We start from the raw sequence: 19250 nt of genomic DNA on the forward strand, positions 1-19250 counted from the left end.
CCGTCTCCCATCCTCATTTCAGTAAATGACCACGATGACAATTTGCTGATCCCTGTCTACAAACAAAGACTCAAGAGGGAAGTTCCGGGGGTCAGGTCTGTACACCGTTGGTCCGACCAATCAAAAACCATGGTTTGATGGCAGCCTTGTAGGGAAACTGAATGAGAGAGATGCTACTTATAAACACGGCAAGGTGACCCGGGGACAATAGTATGGTTAAACGGTGCAATTACAACGTACGCAGATCGATAAAGATGGCGAAAACACAAGTACAGGGGAAAAAAGTAGCGCAATTCAGCGGTTCCGACACGAGGCGTATGTGGCAGGGTCTCCTAACGATCACGGATTGCAAAAAGAAAGCCAGTCACGTCGTAGACAACTATGCCGCCCTACCGGACGAGCTTAACACTTTCTCCTCACACTTTGAGGACAACGACGACTCTGAGCTGCCGAGAGCCCCCGAGGAAAACGAGGGCTATGTACTTACGTAAGTCATTCAAACGTGTCAACCCTCGCAAGGCTGCCGAGCCAGACGGCATCTCTAGCTCAGGCCGCTATCCCCACCTGCTTCAAGGTGACCACTGTCGTCCCTGTCCCCAAGAAGTGGAAAGAACCTGAACTGACAACCGTCCCGTAGCACTCACCTCCGTCATCATGAAGTGCTTCGAGAGGCTAGTCAAAGACCATATCACCTTGGTATGCGGAATTGGAGACAAGTGGGAGTGGAGTTGCTGTGTGGGAGATAGAATGATGGTCAAAGATTTAAAAAACATTTTTAAATAAAAAATAATAAAAAAGTACATTTCAATGACACTGAGGGGCAGTGTTTTTACAACTAATGCCGGTTTGCCTGAGGCTGATGCCATGCAGGTGTTTGTACACATATACACACACTCTCATTCAAATAAACGCACACATACATGTAATAGTGCCAGACATGCACACAAACATATACAGTTGGCATTGCTGTTGTGATTTTAGTTGTCCTTGATGTCCTTTGTTTTAAATGTATTATTTTGTTTTATTATTTTCTTGCGTTGTTGTTTGCTGTTTTCTTCTGTCTTTTCCTTTTTGTCTCTTGGTTGTTGGTGCATTGGGGGGTTCTTGGGGTTGGGGAATGGAATTAATTGTATTTTTTATTTTTCTTCTTCTTGGGTGGGGGCTGTGGGAGGGGTCTCGAATGGTTGAGGGACAGCTATTGGGGAACTGTGGGGGGATCTTGGAGGGTTCGGGTTCACGTTTTTTGGCCTGGTGGTAGATCGGTCAACGTGCCATTGAGCAGGGCATTGACCCTGGATGCTTCTGTGTCACTCTGAATTGGAATCTGTTGGATGAATGGTATGATGTAGTTGTTGAGCGGCTTCACCGCAAGTATATTGTATGTTTCGAATATTCAATAAATAAAATAAAATAAAAACATATCAACTCCTTCCACCTCGACACACTCAACCCTCTCCAATTCGTCCACCACGCTGACAGATCCACGGACCATGCAATCGCCATTGCACTGCACACTGCCCTCACCCACCTGGACAAAAGGAATGCACATGTGAGGATGCTGTTCATCGACTACAGCTCAGCCTTCAATACCCCAGTGTCCTTGAAGCTCACTGCAAAGCTCACGGCCCTGGGACTGAACTTAGGTCTTGGACTTCCTGATGGGCTGCCCCCAGGAGGTAAATGTAAGCAACGTTACCTCCTCGACACCGATTCTCAACACGGGGGCCCCACAATGGTGCGTCCTCAGTCCCCTCTTGTACTCTCTGTATACCCATGACTGCGTGGCCTCACACAGTACCAACTCCATCATCAAGTTTGCTGACGACACGACAGTAGTAGGCCTGATTGCCAACAATGATGAAAAGGCCGACAAGGAGGTAGGCACTCTGACGGCGTGGTGCCAGGTAAACAACCACTCCCTCAACGTCAGCAACAACAAAAGAGCTGGGGGTTTGGTCGTGATTGACCTGAACAATTTTTCCAGAGGGGAGTCTTTGGAAGAGGGGGAGACCAGGGTAGAATGGAACAGCAAGGATCTTTCCTGCACAGTGACCTTTCCCTAGAGTCGTGCAGGACCTTAACGGAGGGCAGGTGGCAGCTGATAACTCTCTCAGCAGACCGGACAATCCTTTGCAGTTTGCCCTTGGACCGGGCAGACGTATTCCCTAACCAGACAGTGATCGAGGATGTGAGGACGGAATCTATTGCTGTGTTTACACAGGTAGCCCAATTCTGATCTTTTTTTCCACTAATTAGTCTTCTGACCAATCACATCAGATCTTTAAAAATCAGATCTCTTTCAGAGCTGATCTGATGGTTAAAAGACCAAAGAATGAAAAAAAGATCAGAATTGGGCTGCCTGTGTAGAACCGTATCAGTATTGTCTCTGAGAGCTTAATAGCGATAGTCATAAGTAAAGACGTGCAGGTAGAGGATCTGACACACCAAGCTTATTCTGTAGATAATGTATTAGAAATTGTAAAGCTTTCTCATTTCCTATATTGCCTTAGCAAGGCTTTTACAATACACCAGGTATAATTGAATAGGTAAGTCTAATATTGTTGTTCCTCCTTTCCTTATATACTTTATTCTGTTTTATCCTTGGCTACTGTTTATGTTACCCCTGCCAGTACTTTATTTTGTTCCAAATAAAACCACTTGAAAACACCACACAGCCCGTTGAGAGCTACAGTACCTAGGTGGCGCCTAATTGAACAACAATGTAACTAAATGTATGAAAGCTATGTTACTCACAGAGCTGTGTTGGATAGTAATGTTCTTTAATTCTCTTTGGGATCCAATTAGTCATTCTAATTAGGTAAATACGGATGTAAAGTGTTTTAGTATTCAGGAACAAGCACTCAACACACACACATACACACACGTTTTGCCCTGGTTGAGAAGGACGGAATGGAGTGTGTTTCTGATTGAACAGACGAACACCTAAAAGCTGAAAGCTCTGTCCTCCAACCAAGGACCTTCCTTTTAACTACAATATATATTTTACTATACACCATCCTGTTTCATTGATAACTGTCAGATATCAACTGCTATTAAGATATACAGGTACTGTACAGTACATATCAAATCAAATGTTATTGGTCACATACACATGGTTAGCAGATGTTATTGTGAGTGTAGCGAAATGCTTGTGGTGTAGCGAAATACTTGTCTGGTCTGGTATGACGTCAATTATGATTTCACACATATTGATATGCTACAGTTACTGGCTGATAAGGTATCATAAACTAAAGCCACTGGATACAATTGTATTATAAGATAAGAGTCAGTAACCATGTATTCATTGTCTTACAGAGAAAGATCATTGAGTTTACTGGAGCAACAATATCCAGCTCTTTTCTCTGTGAGATGTAGTGAGTCAGTAACCATGTTTTGTGAGAGCTACTGTACAGTAGCACGACAGCTTCAGTCTTCATTCAGTTCATTGAGTTCAATTATCTGAATCACCTTTTACCTACAGTACTGAATAACAGACATACTGTATCGATTAGACAGCAACAGGCTTTCATTCATGTTTTCCATGGCCCTTTCATTGCAGCTGACACACGCACGCACACAATTAGCTGTCATTTCCCCCCTTTTTAGCTCCACCTGCTTCAGTTATAAATGGATACGAGAGAGAATGATCAGCAACATTCTATTCATTTATTCTTATTGATACTGATTTGCATTTCATAGTCATGATGAATCACAGTGATTTGGTAGACTTGTCTTTACAAAAATGTATAATGATTTAATAAGAAAACATTTATTCCTGTAATGTCCCATTATAAATTCTTGCATCATCCCAATTTTTTTTTTTTTATCATATTAACTTCTAAAGTGCTGGCTTTGTTCCAATCAATCAAATCAATATAAAAAGTCTTACATACTGTATGATATATTATGTATATTGATTACATGGCTAACCCCCCCCCAGGGGGGTATGTTTAGCTTTTTCCCTAGCACTACACAGCTGATTCAAATAATCAAAGCAAGATAATGTGGAAAACCCTTCTCTAAGTCTCATTTGCACACTCTCTCACTGTCTTCTCTTTTGCTATCCTCTGTTCATCTCTCTCTCTCATCCTTTCCACATCTCCTCACATCCCTCTCTCCAGAAACAGTTGTTCCCGGTACTCTCTCCACCTCCTCACCCCTGTGTATCCCTCACAGAACTCCCTCACCCCCTCCCATAGTGACTTATTCAGATACACATGAACCATCACCCTCCCCTTCACCTCCCTCCTCTCCCTCACTTTCTCTAAATGGCCGGCAAGTGCCCTCTTTGCTGAAACTAGATCAGTTCCAAACATATCGATATTGAATCTCAGCGATCCTCCCTTGTACGGGATTGGATAAGGCGGAGTGTAAAAGCTGAGGAAGGAAGGTCTTTCCGGCTTGTCGGCCAACCAGGTGAGGTTTCGCCTTGCTAAGATCTCAAGGTTTCCTTCGATTGGTTGTAAGGGCTGCCAGTCTTGGATAATGGCACCACCAGGAAGTTGAACCCTGGAGGGGAGTTCAGGATCAAGGAGGATGTTCTTCAGGTGTTGCTCATCCTCTATCAGAACCATTTGAGGGACGGACCCACCTGGCTCACTTCCTGTGGTGGAATGTAGTTTGTTCCTCAGGTGTGAGACGAAACCCTCGAAACTGTCGGCCTCCCCGATGAATGAGAGAGCAGCCTAGAGAGAGAGAGAGAAAGACAGAGGGAGATTAAGAGGGGATGGGTGGAGAGAGATAATGAGGGAGTGGGAGAGAGAAATTAAGAGAGAGAAAGAAAAAGAGTGGGTGAAAACAGTACAGAGCAAACATATAGACGAGGGGGATGAAGCGGAGGTAGATGTAAAAAGAAGAAAAAGAGGGGTGGTTTGACACCTGAATTACGAGTCCATTGTGGTGTTTTCCCCCTTGTGAAAGATACAGCAATAGTTTGTGTGTTTGTGTGTGTATCTGTGTGTGCGCGCAAGTCTCTTAGCAATACAAGCACAGCCTATCCCTAACAAGCTCCCTCAGAAACTCAATGAATAAATCATCCATTCAACTTTATTGGCTGAGGTCAAAAGTAGAGCACTATATGGAACAGGTTCCATTTGGGACGCACCCTTTGACTCAGTTAAATTAGATATAACCGGTCTCCATGTGGTCCTCAATTGGACTACTGCCGCAATAAACCAGTCTAAGTGTTTCCATTAGTACACAGCACTGTTTCGTATTGTATTCACCACACCAGTACCCATGACACAGGCTTGCATCCCAAATGGCACCCTATTTGCGCTGTAGTGCACTGGAGCCATATGGGCCTTGGTCAAAAGTAGTGCACTATATAGGGGATAGGGTGCCATTTAGGACAGACACACATGCTGTTTCTTCCTTTAGTCAGGTGTTCTTTGAAAGGCAGTTGTATAGAGCACCACACGCCACACGCTGAGACAGACTTTTAACCACTCTGTGTTTCCAGTTATAAGATACTGACAAGATAAGAAATAGGAAATGCAGACAGACTGTCTGGACATTTGCCTTTCAAATGGCTTTGACACAGAAGTAAAAATTCCAAAAATAAAATTCGTAGAAATACAATGTACAGAAGTGCTGACTATTTCAACCACTTTTATTACTAGAATAATATTGTCATTGATAAGCTGAGTCAGAATTTAGAAATTGAACCAGGATGTGAACATGAAGATAGAGTTTGGGTTGTGGTTGAGGTTAGGGTAAGGTTTGAATCGGGATGTGGACATGAAGCTATAGGATAAGGTTTAAGAGGGTTTCTGTTTGTGCTGATATAAAAACGTGGGTTGCACGGGCCTATTGCAACTTCCTCCTCGGTCTGCATATGTATATGGAAATTCAGTCTGGAGAGGGTGGGGGAACATGGGGCGGTAAATCAGTCTGGTCTGGAGAGGGTGGGGGAACATGGGGCGGTGAATCAGTCTGGTCTGGAGAGGGTGGGGGAACATGGGGCGGTGAATCAGTCTGGTCTGGAGAGGGAGGGGGAACATGGGGCGGTGAATCAGTCTGGTGTGGAGAGGGTGGGGGAACATGGGGCGGTAAATCAGTCTGGTCTGGAGAGGGAGGGGGAACATGGGGCGGTAAATCAGTCTGGTCTGGAGAGGGTGGGGGAACATGGGGCGGTAAATCAGTCTGGTCTGGAGAGGGAGGGGGAACATGGGGCGGTAAATCAGTCTGGTCTGGAGAGGGTGGGGGAACATGGGGCGGTAAATCAGTCTGGTCTGGAGAGGGAGGGGGAACATGGGGCGGTAAATCAGTCTGGTCTGGAGAGGGAGGGGGAACATGGGGCGGTAAATCAGTCTGGTCTGGAGAGGGTGGGGGAACATGGGGCGGTAAATCAGTCTGGTCTGGAGAGGGTGGGGGAACATGGGGCGGTAAATCAGTCTGGTCTGGAGAGGGAGGGGGAACATGGGGCGGTAAATCAGTCTGGTCTGGAGAGGGTGGGGGAACATGGGGCGGTGAATCAGTCTGGTCTGGAGAGGGTGGGGGAACATGGGGCGGTAAATCAGTCTGGTCTGGAGAGGGTGGGGGAACATGGGGCGGTAAATCAGTCTGGTCTGGAGAGGGTGGGGGAACATGGGGCGGTAAATCAGTCTGGTCTGGAGAGGGTGGGGGAACATGGGGCGGTAAATCAGTCTGGTCTGGAGAGGTTGGGGGAACATGGGGCGGTAAATCAGTCTGGTCTGGAGAGGGTGGGGGAACATGGGGCGGTAAATCAGTCTGGTCTGGAGAGGTTGGGGGAACATGGGGCGGTAAATCAGTCTGGTCTGGAGAGGGTGGGGGAACATGGGGTAAGTTTTTATTCAACACTACTACAAAACGCGCTTCTTTCTACGTCCACTTGCGTTGCAGCTGCAATGAATGAGTAGCCAAATGTATCGATAGCCCTGCCTTTTCATTATTATTAGCAGCCCGTCGTGTGCGACTCGAGTTTCGCCATCAGGTGGAAGACTGTGTCCTCTCTCTCTGGTCAGTCTCACCAGAGGAAAGGAAGGAGAGAGTAGAGACCGTGAGAGGTGGACCCCTCTGCTGCTCTCTCTCTCTCCCTCCGCTGATACTAATGCCGTGTTCAAAAAAAACTGGGAACTCAGAAGTCGGTAATCTTTGACTTCCGACTTCAGTGCATTCAAGACAACTGGGAACTGGATTAGACCGGGATAAATCATTTTGAACGGTTATACAACTCGTAAACTCTAACCAAGTTCCCAGTTATCTTGAAAGCAACATGACCATCAGATGCAGTTATTATCAGTCCAGTCAAATTAAAAAGCAAATTAACAAATTATTCAAATTTTTGCCCAGCTGTGCCTTGCAAGTGTTACACAAACTGATCTATTTTGTTATCAAAACTCGAGTTTTGAAATATAATATAGCCAATATGCTGTGATACTGTATTAGGCCTACTTCACAAACCTCATTCCTACAGAACTGTTTTTATTTGGTTAATGTTACATTTTCATGTTTTTTTTTCCCGGAGTCGGAAATCTGCGATTTGATCTTGACTCAGAAAAGGTTGGTGACCACTGGGTTAGGGGGAAAATCAAGCAATCTGTTCTGTGGCTGAATTCAAGTATTTTTTGTTGTGTTATTAAACTATGTAACCCTTGTGTTGCATAGTTTGTAACGAGAGCCCACGAGTTCTGTTAATAACAGTTCTGTTATTGACAGCGCCCCCTTTCAACCTATCACAAGACCAAAAAACGGATCTCCCTTCCTCACCTTACGACTCTGAATGGCCCTGAGGAGGTCAGGAGATAGAAGACAGATGCCTTTGGCAAGTCAGCAGAACATCTTATGATCTGTATATGTTACTGGATAAACGACCAATCAGGATATGAGTACTAAGAGATTGCAAGAGAGGGACTTTTTATTCCTACTCTTTGTCACAAAGAGAAAATGGCGCCAATAGCGCAAATTACATGTAAACACGTTTTATAAACACTGTATTAAACTGAAGGACTCATGACATGTTGTTATAACTTGAAACATAATGTAATATCTCTTCTGATCCTCCTATGTAAAAAATAAAATAACGGACATTTTGCCGTAACATGAATGTACGCACTTTTACACAAGTAGTGTTGGGTACATACAGGCTACGCCATATCATGTTAGAGATTGTGAAACGGACTTCTGTTCAAGAAAAGCATGCTATGAACACTTATGAGTAAGTCTTATACCCTGACCACACCGCTCGCGTCGCGCACACGAGCGTTGCAAAATAAATGTAGAAATCTATGTTATTCAATTATTGCACCCACACTGCGCGTCTGCGTTGCCAAGCGCTAAAATAGAAATCAGTTCTATTTCTGACGCAGATCGCGCTGCAAGTTCTGCCTCTCCCATCTCCTCATTGGTTTATAGAAGCAGGTACCCACGTGCCATCTCCTCATTGGTTATACCCACGTGAGTGATTGAAAGACGAACTGTGTTGCCGGTCGTCGTGGTAATACTATGAAGGTTTAGATGCCAATCACCATATAAGTTCAATGATGAAAAAGCCTGGAAGGAGGAGAGATGACTAGAAACGATTCGGTTGGCCGTTTTATGTGTGGATTAATTGTCTGAGTAGAGGACCTTGTGCATTTCAGGTAAAATAACAACTCAATGTTTATATCCCAGGACAAATTAGCTAGCAACAGCAAGCTAGCTAAATAGGACAAATGAGCTAGCAAGTGCAAGCTAACTAGCTACATTCCATTTCCATAATTCCATTTCCTAAATTAATGTCATTGGTTCAAAGTTTGTTTTGATATTTTAACCTGCGTGTCGTGATCACGTTTGGTGTGGGGGGGACAAAATAAATGTATGCACGATGGCGCACCCGCGTATCCGGTTTGGGTTCCGTGTCAGGTTTATCTCAGGCTGGGGATGTTGTGGTGGATTGTCTTGGTGAAGGTAAGCGGGAGAGTCTCACGATGGGCTCTGGGAAACAGACTGTGTGGGGTGGGTAGGAGGTAGGTGGAGAGGTTAGTATTGGGGAGGGTTCAGAAGGGAAACTGTCAGGATTGTTTTTCCCTTTGTTTTGTCCGATCATCACAACTTTCTCCACCTTTACCCCTTTCTCCATAGTCACCACCCCAGAGAGGTCTTGGTGTGTATTGGGTTGGGTCCCTGTGTTGGGTTGTGGTTGAGGGTTTGGGTTAGGGTTGTGGTTGAGGGTTACGGTAAACAAAACCCTTCAAACAGTTTTCTACACCACTCAGATAAAAAAAAGTTGAGGGTTTGTATAGTACAGTAAACTATACACAGAAAAATATATATAGTAAAGTATACAGTAGTATAGTATATATTAGTATAGTGTGAATTATAACTCACCCGTCTCCCTAGCTCTGTGAACTTGGATAATGCCTGTGTGGGCCCAGCTGAAGGGTCGTCAACCTTGGTTAGTCTCTTGGTCCTGACGCTGGGGTACAGCTGCTGGATGTACTGGTCAGCAAATCTGTATATGTATACATTTCGTACATTTGTCTTTAATTTACGATGGACTTGAGCTGTGTATGTGACGTTATTTGGTGTTTACTATGTTTGTTGCTGTTCTTTTTTGTTGTGTGTAAAAAAAAAAATCTGCAAACGAATAAATCATATAAAAAGATCAGCAAACCTCTGGATAACCCTAGCCACGCCGCGACCCCTCTCGCTGGGGCACACCCTCAACCCCTCCACCACCACCGTACACCCCTCGTCAACGATTAGACCAGACTCCAGCGCCACCTGGGGGAGAGGGGAGGGATGACGATGGATTTAGGGATGGAAGGATGGATGGTAGAGAGGGAGGGATGGAGGGAGGGAGAGATACAGAAGGAATAAATAGGGATGGATGGAAGTAGCGAGAGAGAGTGAGAGCACTACACACTGACCAATTTGCCGTCTCTGCGTCCCAGGATAACTACTCTGTCAGGCTCCGTCATCCAACCGGCATATCGATGAGGCAGGTAGTCATTCCCTCCGTAGATGTTAACAGAAATGGACATGACGTCATCGTAGTCCTTTTGTTCAGCCACCCAGAATGTCAGGCCGTCGCTCTCCCCAACACAGCTACCTGCCATGGTTTCTGTCCTGTAAAAGTTGTGGTTTACAAACAATGGAGTAAATAATTATTGGCTTATTATATCAGTGGTCAGCAACCGGTCAATCGCGATCAACTGGTTGATCTCCAAGGCATTCCTAGTCAATCGGCAAACATTTATGTAAAAAAAACAACATGAAGCCTTACATTTGTTTTTATTTATATTTGCTGTTCTTGTTTTTAGAGGGTGTTGGCGGTAGGTGCAGCGAATTCAGCTGCCCTGCGCACTGGATAGGTGAAGTGTCCCCATTCTTTCCCCCGGAGGGTCCAGAGAGCAACTCAAGTGCACTACAAGCCTACTGCTGGCCAATCGCATGGCTCAGATTACAGTGTCTGCAGTAACGTAGCAGGTGTAAAAGAAAGGTACAGCAAAGTTGATATTGTGAGATTAAAACATTTAAAACCATGACTAGAGAGAGACTGTCAATTAATACAGCAAAGAGCTGCTGTTTTTATGAGTGAGTTCATGTTTAAGTTCCTACTCAGCACTGTCAACACTTTTTATTCAACACTTTTATGAGCAATAAAATGCAACCTCATCCTACTTCCACTTGCGCTACAGCCAGCACTGCAGCTGTAATGAATGAGTAGGAAAGTGTATCGATAGGCTTGCGTTGTTATTAATAGTGGCAGGGGTCTTTTTCAATATCGAGGAATATGTCACTCTCTGTTCATAGGAGTAACAACAATTTGTGCATGAGGCAGAAATAATGCGGTGCCACCTGAGTTTTGCCATCAGCTGGAAGATGGTAGAGGTGTGCAGTTTTCAAACAATTCATTATTTTTGATCAACGCTTTTTGACCTACTCGTGGCTATGTTCATTTTAGTCGTTATTTTGACCTGCCAGTGCTGGCCGCAATGAGTCCTTCAGCAGGATTAATGCACGCTCCTCTGGCTCCAGAGACGTGCTCCGACCACCAACGGTCTGTCATATGCGCGCAGGAAAATAGATCAAGAGCATAGAAAAGAAAAATACATGTTTAGAAATGATAATTGATCGCATGGTGCAAAAATGACTGCAGCTAATTGATTATTGAATGTTATGGATACAGCTTTGTAGAACCAAAACTTACATTACACAGCCTCTGCTAACAAACTCGAACTCGAGAACGATTCGTTTTGGGGTTGCAGTTCGCGAACGACTGTGCTTATCATCTTGCCTGTGTCATGACGTTGGGTTGGGGGGTAGGTTTATGACAGTCATAAATACCTCTTTCCCCCTTTTTCTCTCTCCCTACTATAACTGATGTGACATAAGAAAACCCCTTGGTTAACATAGAGATTCTGGGAACATCAGAAGTGGGGGGAAATGAACTATATTCTGGTAATCCGACCAACTGAACATATGCGGTGGTACTTAAGGTATATTATGTCAGTTCGGTTGCCCTCTGACATTCTCATCAATGATAGAATGACAAACTCTACTGTGGAAAGTCTAAACGTCAGAGGTATCGGATTCACATGGAATTGTTGTTTAATTCAAATGTTTGAATATGAAATTATTTGTGAAGAGATGAAATGTAATTTTAGCTTCCAAATGAGAGATTTGTGCTTTCATAAGTTTTCCTCTGCTCACAGTGGCATGCCCCTGTGAAGAGGCATGGGTTATAAACTTTTCAGACACACCCCTCTCCCTCCACTATAAAAGCCATTGACAAGAATATAACTTTCTGTTCCGGGCACACCAGGATGACGATCCGGTGTCAGAATGGTTCAGATAATAACTACAGAACTAAGCCAACAGCAGCATGGACTTTGATTGTGAATGGTATGAACTTTGAACTCGTATTCACTACAGAAGTGATATCTCCTAGCCGTCGAGTTAGCAACAGCTGCTACAATCGCAGGTTAGGAAGGACAGTCCGAGTATCCCGTCTACTACACACAACGTTACTCCAACGTATCCAGTGACTACCAGAGACATTCTCCAAAGGACAGAGGACTCGGGTTGGCGATACGGTCTTCCATCTACCACCAACCTACTGAAGCGCAGCTCAGAGTAAATATTTATTGCATTTTCCTTTTCAAATGGGCGGTAATTTAGAATGCATAAGATACTGTATTTACGATAGCACAGCTCGCCTATGTTCCAGTCTCCCGCTCTTTCACTAAAACCCCGCCCCTTTTCTTTGTGTAACAAGCTGTCATATCTATTCCGCCCGCTAGGGACGTTTTCCTGTATGACGTAATTTGTGATCAAGTTATGATTTAATTGTATATGTGTGATTCTGTGTGATTAGTTAGGTATTTAGTAAATAAATTATTAAACCCAATTTTGTATTGCTGATTCAACTTGTTAGCCAGGATTCTTGCAGATAATCAAGGATTTACAACTTTCAGATGAGACTGAATAAAATGACGATTAATGTGACTGTTATGGATGTAAAATCTTACTAAATCTTTAAGAGTTTATTCGAAAGATAACAGCTCTATAAATATTCTTTCGTGGTGTCCCTCTCTAGTTAATTAACATTTACATGATTAGTTCAATCAGGTAATATTAATTACGGAGAAATTATTTTATAGAATAGCATGTCATAGCAATTAATCTGGCATAGTCAAAGACACGACACCTGGCTACCCATACTCCTTGCTCTGGCCAACGCCCACGGACATTCGTTTCTTCTCCACAATGAGAAGTATGTAGCGAATAACAGAGCAGCGGAATCATTTTGTGTGTCGTCAGGCTAATTATCATCCTCACGGCAGTCAGGCAATGCCAAGAGTCATTGATAATCTAGTCCAGTTACGGCCACAACTAGACCTCGTTTCAAACGTATAAAGAAATAATCGTATTGTTATGCCTAGCAATCAACAAAGTATTCACACCCCTTTACTTTTTCCACATTTTGTTGTGTTACAGCCTCAATTTAAAATGGACGAAATGTAGATGTTTTTGTCACTGGCCTACACAATACCCCATAATGTCAGTGTCAAAATTATGTTTTTCACTTAATATTTTTTCAAATTAATTAAAAATGAAAAGCTGAAATGTCTTGAGTTAATACGTATTCAACCCCTTTGTTATGGAAAGTAAAAGTTTGCTTAACGAGTCACACAGCGGATTCATGGACATGGACACATGGACTCACTGTGTGCAATAATAGTGTTTAACATGATTTTTGAATGACTACCTCATCTCTGTACCCCACGCATGCAATTATCTGTAAGGTCCCTCAGTCGAGGAGTGAATTTTAAACACAGATTCAACCACAAAGACCAAGAAGGTTTTCCAATGCCTCGCAAAGAAGGGCACCTATTGGGTATATTGGTAAAACAATTGAAAACATTGAATATCCCTTTGACCATGGTGAAGTTATTAATTATAGGTTAGATGGTTTATCAAAACACCCAGTTATTACAATGATACAGGTGTCCTTCCTAACTCAGTTGCCGGAGAGGAAGGAAACCGCTCAGGGAATTTCACCATGAGGCCAATGGTGCATTTAAAACACTTACAGAGTTTATTTGCTGTACTAGGAGAAAACTGAGGATGGATCAACAACATTGTAATTACTCCACAATATATAACAACCTAATTGACAGAGTGAAAAGAAGGAAGCTTGTACAGAATACAAATATTCCTAAAAATGCATCCTGTTTGCAACAAGACACTAAAGTAATAATGCAAAAAAAATGTGGCCAAGCAATTAACTTATGGTCCTGAATAGAAAGCGTTATGTTTGGTGCAAATCCAATACATTACTAAGTACCACTCTCCATATTTTCAAGCATAGTGGTGGCTGCATCATGTTATGGGTATGCTTGTTATCGTTAAGAGATGGGGAGTTTTTCAGGACAAAAATTAAATGGAATAGAGCTAAGCACAGGCAAAATCCTTGAGGAAAACTCGGTTCAGTCTGCTTTCCACCAGACACTGGGAGATGAATTCACATTTCAGCAGGACAATAACCTAAAACACAAGGCCAAATCTACACTGGAGTTGCTTACCAAGAATACAGTGAATGTTCCTGAGTGGCCGAGTTACAGTTTTTACTTAAATCTTCTTGAAAATCTATGACAAGACTTGAAAATAGTTGTCGAGCAATGATCAACATTCAATTTGACAGAGCTTGAAGAATTTTGAAAAGAATAATGGGCAAATATTGTACAATCCAGGTGTGCAAAGGTCTTAGAAACGTACACAGAAAGACTCACGGCTGTAATTCCTGCCAACAGTGATTCTAACATGTATTGACTCAGGGGTGTGAAAACTTATGTAAATTAGATGTTTCCAGTTTTCATTTTCAATACATTTGCAAAAATGTCTAAAAACATGTTTTCACTTTGTCATTATGGGTATTGTGTGTAGGATGAGTGAGATTTAAAAAAAAATATTGAATTCAATTTGAATAATGCAAAGAACAATGGTCTGAACAACAATGCATTGGCAGGGCAATTCAAGCAAAGCCAAAATGCGGTGATAATGTATTGGGCCTATAGCCTTCTGCACAAACCTCATTGCTACAGTACTGTTTTTAGGGTAATGTTGCATAGGCTTACGTTTTTTTAAGTCATTTAAAAAAAATCAGAGCAATAGATCTCGGCTTGCATTTTGACTCAGAAAGTGATCTTGACTCAGAAAATGTTGGTGACCATTGCTATATATAATTAATTTAAAAGTTAAAAAAATGGATTGAGAATGTTAAGTATTGCCGCTTGTTATCATCTAGTTAAATAAACGTATTTCCGGCATCTGTATGCTTGTCGATTTCTGTGTCTTTATGCGTACGTGTCAGTGAAAGTGTTGAGGAGTAGTGAGCTACATATAGTTCAACTGGTAATTTAACTACATTTTGCAGTAGCTTCCCACTGGGCAAAAACTGGTTAAATCAACATTGTTTCCACGCCATTTCAACCTCCAAAAAGTATGTGATGACGTTGAATCAACGTGGGAAACATATTCGATTTGTAAAAAGTTAACATAAGGGCATTTTGTCTTTTTCACCCAACTTTTAGCCTAAATCCAGTGACATGGTGATTTTTTTGTTGTTGATTTCATGTTGAATTCACATTGACAACTCAACCACATGTAAACCTGTGCCCAGGGGGTTGGTGGTAGTTGAACTAAATTAAAATCTAGGAAGTGTTTTCAGTAGTTAATAAAAAAAATAAAAAATGTAATAAAACAAAGTATTTCCTTTCTTTTTCAGCTTCAGACTGGCCTATTTCTCACTTGAAACATCGTTTTTGTGTTTAATAGTTAATAGGCTAAATTACACGATTTGTCCTGGCAGTGTGCCTGCCTGCTGCCTTCTGGATCTCTTCACGCAGAGGTTGCCTTTTTAAAAGGAGACAATGTAAATCTTTTAGATTATCTGTGTGCTTTCCCCATGCTTGCAAGTAGTTCACAGCCGTAGTGAACAGCCGTAGTGAAGAATGATTGTGATGTTTTGAGAAAGCTCTCTTTAGACATGGCTCCATTTTCCTCTAGCTCTCTCAGAAGTCCTCTGACCAAAACTGGAATGAAGTTGTCATCACGTCTTGAGTTGAATTTTGCCTCAACGTTTCTCCGAATTGCAGCAGACTCCACAGCACCGTGGTCCTGGCCTCCAAGCATCTTGATCGTGTCACTGAATACGGTCAAGTTTCCATGGACAAAGGCTAGCCAAAGTTCAGTCAGTGGATCTTCGAACATTGTTCGCAGGACAACAGGGCATTTGTCTTCAGAAATAAAAAAGGATTTCAAATGGCACATACATTTTCATCACTCTTTCTAGAGCAGGGATCATGGACATCCAACGAACATTGCTGTGTCCTAAAATGTTATGGTACTCCTGGCCAACAAACTCACAAAAGCCCTTCAGTCTTTCTACTCTGACGGTGAAAATATGAACATATCCAAATATCTTTTTGAGCAGGTACTCAACATCATATCCAACGCTGTTCTGGCCGTGTTATGAATGATGTGGGCAGGTACTCAACATCATATCCAACGCTGTTCTGGCCGTGTTATGAATGATGTGGGCAGGTACTCAACATCATATCCAACGCTGTTCTGGCCGTGTTATGAATGATGTGGGCAGGTACTCAACATCATATCCAACGCTGTTCTGGCCGTGTTATGAATGATGTGGGCAGGTACTCAACATCATATCCAACACTGTTCTGGCCGTGTTATGAATGATGTGGGCAGGTACTCAACATCATATCCAACGCTGTTCTGGCCGTGTTATGAATGATGTGGGCAGGTACTCAACATCATATCTAACGCTGTTCTGGCCGTGTTATGAATGATGTGGGCAGGTACTCAACATCATATCCAAAGCTATTCTGGCCGTGTTATGAATGATGTGGGCAGGACAACCTAAGCCAATCACCTCCCGCTGCAGAGCATTGTTAACTATGGTATGGACATTGGCCCTCCCCAACCTATTCAGTCCTCCAAAGTTGGTATTTGTTGTCGGCAGAGAATGTTTTCCGGGTAACATTTTTGGATGACCACCAGGACCTCAGCTGCAATTTCCTCTGCTGTTTCTCCATTAAATTCAACAAAATCAAGCAGTTTTGTTTCCACAGATGTGCTGCCATCATATATCTTACATATGACTACTATTGGCAGCAGCTTACATGTCCATGATTGGACGCATCAATGGACAGGGACACAAATTCAACCTGGTCTAGGTCCTGTGTTACCAAAGTAGTTGCCCATGGTGCTAACACGTTACTCAATATGGCGTCACATTTTGTCCTACCACATGTAAACGTTGGCTCATAAAGCTTTCGTGTCAGTTGTGCTGTGCAGTCCATAGATCTGTAACTATGATTATGTCACATAGTGTGGTATAAATTGGCAGGCTCTGTAACCATATCTTTACCTTTCCTCCTCTGTCTCCTTCACTCTCCTTCCTCCTCTCCACTACTAATGTTATCCATGAACATTTCTAAATATATTTTCACACTACTTATTATAATGCCAAACCATTAAAATTGTAATCTACAAAAATATTCTCAGAATTAATTGTGCATTCATTTAATATAATCATATTTTCAAAATAGCCCGTCCACTGCATGTTTACATGTGAACGTTTTTTAACCTAGCTACCATAACAGTAACTTAGCTAGCTAACTTAGTCTACATAGCTAACGTTAGCTAGCATAACCTATTTAAAACCTTATAGAGCAGATCATCTATCTATATAATAAATTGTGACTTAACATCACTAGCTAGGATCTCAAACGAGTGTAACTTACCTGGCTTGAAAAGACGTTTGTGGTGATGTGTTGATGTTGTGGATTCACTTGACACTTGCTAGCTTCTGGCCGAGTTTCCCACAGCAGTTTTCTCTAAAACTATCGCAAGCAAGTAGGTAGTAGAAGAAGAGTGAATGAAGCTGCTATAGCGAGCACCCCCTCTACTGGACAAAACAAGCACAACGCGATTGAGACGTCAGCCGGTAGGCTCTGCTGCCCGGTCTTTCTTGCCAAGTAAAGTATTTCACTTTGCGGTCTGTTTTTAACGCACAGTTAAAAACGGGGACATTTCCGGGGACAGCTCCAGCCGGGGACAGGCCACCAAAAACGGGGACTGTCCCCGGAAAATGGGGACGTCTGGTCAACCTATTCTAAAGCCATTCAGTGTCCTAGCTGTTACATTGCAACATCACCACCCTGAATTTACTGTAGGCTTGTAATTTACAGTAGGTTTGTAATCAGACAGACAGACAGCAGGTGTAGTTAGACATTCAACACAGAACAATACACGCAGGCTATGTCAGCCAATATCAAAAACCAATCAATTTTAGGCTATATAGGGATCCGTTTTCAATGCACCCCAACAAAACATATAACTTTGTTGTTGCAATGGTACAATTACTTTTCCATTAAGAAGTTGTTAAACATAGGGCTAGACTTGCAAACACTGTACATTATCACAATAGCAGACGTTTTCTCATTGCAACTTTATCTGAAAAATAATATGATTAAAAAAAGATTAACTTTATGTGTAAATAATCTATATACAGAGAATGAACAACGTTTCATACCCCGTGACTTGCTTTGTCGCCTGGAAATCCTTGAGTTTACTAGTAATCTGCCAGCAGCACAAAAAATAACATCATATTTATATGGTAATAAGAAACCTTCAAAATAAAAGCCCGCATTTCAAAACATTGCAATATGGTTAAATCATTCAAAAGATGTTTAATTTTCAGCAATGGCCACTTTTGTTGTCCCAACAATAAAAGGCTATTAGTAATTTATGTCTCAGCTAATGTGGGGTGGAAAATATTCCGTAGAGTCTCTACTAACCAAATATGGTTAGTTTTTGAGGGGGATAATGTCACACGGTCTGCTGCTGGCTTTTCACTCTATCCGCTATATAGCCTCCAATACAAAACACTGTTATAGACTGTACATGGGATACATATTGGCTTGTAGAGAGAACTTTTCTACCTGTCTCAGCTAAAGTGAGGTGAAAAATACTTAGTAAATACTTAATACTACTAACTCGATATGGTTAGTTTTGGATGGGGACTGTGTCGTACATATCCAGCAACACAGCTTTAAATTACTTTGGTACTATCCATTGTCCTGAAATCAATACCCACTCAACAACAAAAAAAGAATCACAAAAGCTAAATGTTTTTTTATTAAAATGAAAATCAAATTTATTTACAAGTTAAATGTAATGAATATTAACCAGGCTATTAGGACACAGTGTAATTTTACTTTTTACCCTGCGATATCCAATTGATAGTTACAGTCTTGTCCCATCGCTGCAACTCCCCTATGGACTCGGGGGAGGCGAAGAACGAGAGCCATGCGTCCTCCTAGTGCATTCGGAAAGTATTCAGACCCCTTGACTTTTCCCACATTTTGTTAGGTTACAGCCTTATTCTAAAATTGATTAAATTAAACAAATCCCTCATCAATCTAAACACAATACCCCATAATGACAAAGTAAAAACAGTTTTTTTGAAATGTTTGCAAATGTATTAAAAAACAGAATTACCTTATTTAGATAAGTGTTCAGACCCTTTGCTATGAGACTCGAAATTGAGCTTGAGTGCATCCTGTTTCCATTGATCATCCTTGAGATGTTTCTACAACTTGATTTGTCTCCAACTGTGGTTAAATTCAATTGATTGGACATGATTTGGAAAGGCACACACCTGTCTATATAAGGTCCCACAGTTGGCAGTGCATGTCAGAGCAAAAACCAAGCCA

The 19250-nt window shown here is 42.2% G+C and overlaps 1 protein-coding gene across 2 annotated transcripts; it reads right to left on the reverse strand.

Moving 5' to 3' along the window:
* Positions 1 to 3647: 3647 nt before the first annotated feature.
* Positions 3648 to 18113, reverse strand: LOC120049796 (probable N-acetyltransferase 16). 2 transcript variants are annotated; one of them, XM_038996224.1, is made up of 6 exons: positions 18068 to 18096; positions 17277 to 17375; positions 9873 to 10071; positions 9617 to 9726; positions 9331 to 9454; positions 3648 to 4685 (listed from the first exon to the last, which is right to left on the reverse strand). In XM_038996224.1, the coding sequence occupies exons 3-6, from the start codon at positions 10059 to 10061 to the stop codon at positions 4104 to 4106; spliced, it is 1005 nt and encodes a 334-aa protein (XP_038852152.1). In that variant the 5' UTR covers positions 10062 to 10071; positions 17277 to 17375; positions 18068 to 18096; the 3' UTR covers positions 3648 to 4103. The 2 variants fall into 2 exon arrangements, with proteins under 2 accessions (XP_038852152.1, XP_038852153.1); XM_038996225.1 differs by lacking the exon at positions 17277 to 17375 and having other exon boundaries at positions 18068 to 18113.
* Between the last annotated feature and the right edge of the window lie 1137 nt (positions 18114 to 19250).

The sequence above is a fragment of the Salvelinus namaycush genome, chromosome 6 (assembly GCF_016432855.1).
Source record: "Salvelinus namaycush isolate Seneca chromosome 6, SaNama_1.0, whole genome shotgun sequence".
Classification (NCBI taxonomy): Eukaryota; Metazoa; Chordata; class Actinopteri; order Salmoniformes; family Salmonidae; genus Salvelinus; species Salvelinus namaycush.

Coding starts and splice junctions, on each gene's coding strand:
- LOC120049796 (XM_038996225.1), bottom strand. CDS start 10,061: ATGGCAGGTAGCTGTGTTGGGGAGAGCGACGGCCTGACATTCTGGGTG. Junction 9,455..9,616: donor GTGGCTAGGGTTATCCAGAG/GTTTGCTGATCT, acceptor ATACATATACAG/ATTTGCTGACCAGTACATCC. Junction 4,686..9,330: donor TCACAGAGCTAGGGAGACGG/GTGAGTTATAAT, acceptor CTCTCTCTCTAG/GCTGCTCTCTCATTCATCGG.